At 39.0% G+C, this 1,873-nt stretch overlaps 1 protein-coding gene across 1 annotated transcript in view; it reads left to right on the top strand.

Moving 5' to 3' along the window:
* The first annotated feature begins 214 nt into the window (after nt 1–214).
* LOC138055562 (polypeptide N-acetylgalactosaminyltransferase 13-like) overlaps nt 215–1,873 on the top strand; it is a 17,610-nt gene continuing 15,951 nt past the window's right edge. The window contains exon 1 of the mRNA XM_068901490.1: nt 215–1,217. Within this exon, the coding sequence (XP_068757591.1) occupies nt 571–1,217 (647 nt within the window). The 5' untranslated portion in view covers nt 215–570. The remainder of the gene's footprint in view (nt 1,218–1,873) is intronic.

The raw sequence follows: 1,873 nt of genomic DNA, 5'->3' as shown, positions 1-1,873 counted from the left end.
AAACAACCATTGAAAATCCGAAATGAAAATAATTTTTGGTCTTCTAGGGAATTTTTAATGATCTCCTTTATCGTGCCTAACGAATGCAAACATAGCTGAGTTGTTTACCTTTGTCTTTAAACACCGGAACAAAAGACTTCGAATCCTGTTGACACCTGAGCTGGAATGAACTCTGAAAAGCTTGTTAATGGATCTTTAATACAATACTTGTCTTTGTGTTCACGTGGCCCGCAAATTCGACACAGGTTGTAGGTCAATACTGGCAAACGCCTGATAAAACAGTGTTACCACGGTTGCGAGGGTTTTTGTTGGCCTTTGAGGCTATTTCGAGGCAAAGGGCCTTACTATGACAGGAATTAAGGGAGATCAATTTGTAACGAGGAACGGTGTGGGCCAAAAAACGCTGCTCTTCTTGTATTTATGACGCCAATCGACGTTCGTAGAGACAAAAGCTGTGCGTGACTGTCGAAACAACAAAGACACAGAAATCCCACTTGGAAATTGTCATTGACGGGAGCATATCCCGTTATTTGCCTGTTTAACCTGGTGAAATTGTCCTTAAATGTTCTGATGGCTTTCAAGTGTGGCCAAATTCGCAGGCCGCAGCAAGCGATCATTGTTGCTCTCGCTACGTCCATAGTATGGTTTATATTTAATACTGTCATACTCATTACATATCAAGGGAATATCGCTTTAAATCTCGTGAAAGTCGCAAATACCAAGCCTGGATTTGATGGGATAACTCCAAAGCAATTACCACATGAAATACTCACTGTTGATCACTTTGAAGGCGAATTTGATATCGCGGAGAAATTGCTGCAAGACATAGACAAGCAAAATCTAGTGATGGTAAATGAAATAATTGACGAAAATGAAACAAATTCATTCGAAAAGGAACACAAAGCAAGAAAAATGAGACTGGATAAGGTAAAAATTTTCAGAAATCTGAAGAAAAAGTTCGCTTCTGAGGTGAGGACAACTCCAGATAAAAACCTAAGGAGTGATTCAAAGGTCACCAAGGTTGTTGTGCATATTCCGGACTTGCCAGACGTCAATGCTCGTAATCCAAATGGTCCGGGGGAGGATGGAAATGCTGTAGCCGTTGCGAAGAGCGAAAAAAGGAATGAAAAGGAAGGATACAACAAATACGCCTTTAATGAATATGTGAGTCGGAAGATTTCACTTGTTCGTTCAATTCCGGATACGAGAAGTCCTGGGTAAGTTATCTCTCAGCAGCTCAAACGATTTGTAGTCAGCTTCTTGTTCACGCGCCGAATCTTTAATATGACTCATTGATGGAAAATAAACATAGAATGGTTTTATGAATTTGATTTGAATGGTGAAGCCTCCAACCGGCTGAGTAGCAGTTTATGCCGTTAGTTGTAAGCTTCATTGGGTTAAGTGCTCAGTAATGAAAAACACGTCACGGTACAAGTTTCTGTGCCACTTCTGATAACGCTCTTAAATGCGCTCAGAAAATTTCCTTTTAGCAGACAAATCCACGGATTAATCAAAGAAAAACACGTTCGTTACATGACCAGCATAATCTCTGTTTTAATTAATGCGTAAAGTATCCAGAATAAAATGCTTAATATCACTATTCAATATTACTCCTTCATACTTTGGCGTCTATATTGGCAGGGAAGTCCAAGAGCTTACACGACTATACCTATGAACAGTTTTAATATTTTAATTTTATACTTGATTAGCCCCTAGTCATGTGTGTAAAGACTTTGTAGAATGTCTATGAATTGTTTTACAGCCTGGAAAGAACTTTTAATAAAGCAAGTTCTTTCTACAGATTGCACATCCGTTCATTTTACCAGCTTTTCAAAATAGCCAAGAATTTTATTCCCGTCACCATACCAAAAGT

Source organism: Montipora capricornis, chromosome 1 (assembly GCF_036669925.1).
Source record: "Montipora capricornis isolate CH-2021 chromosome 1, ASM3666992v2, whole genome shotgun sequence".
NCBI classification, from domain to species: domain Eukaryota; kingdom Metazoa; phylum Cnidaria; class Anthozoa; order Scleractinia; family Acroporidae; genus Montipora; species Montipora capricornis.
The sequence above is the reverse complement of the archived record's forward strand: the minus strand, read 5'-3'. Positions and strand labels throughout refer to the sequence as shown.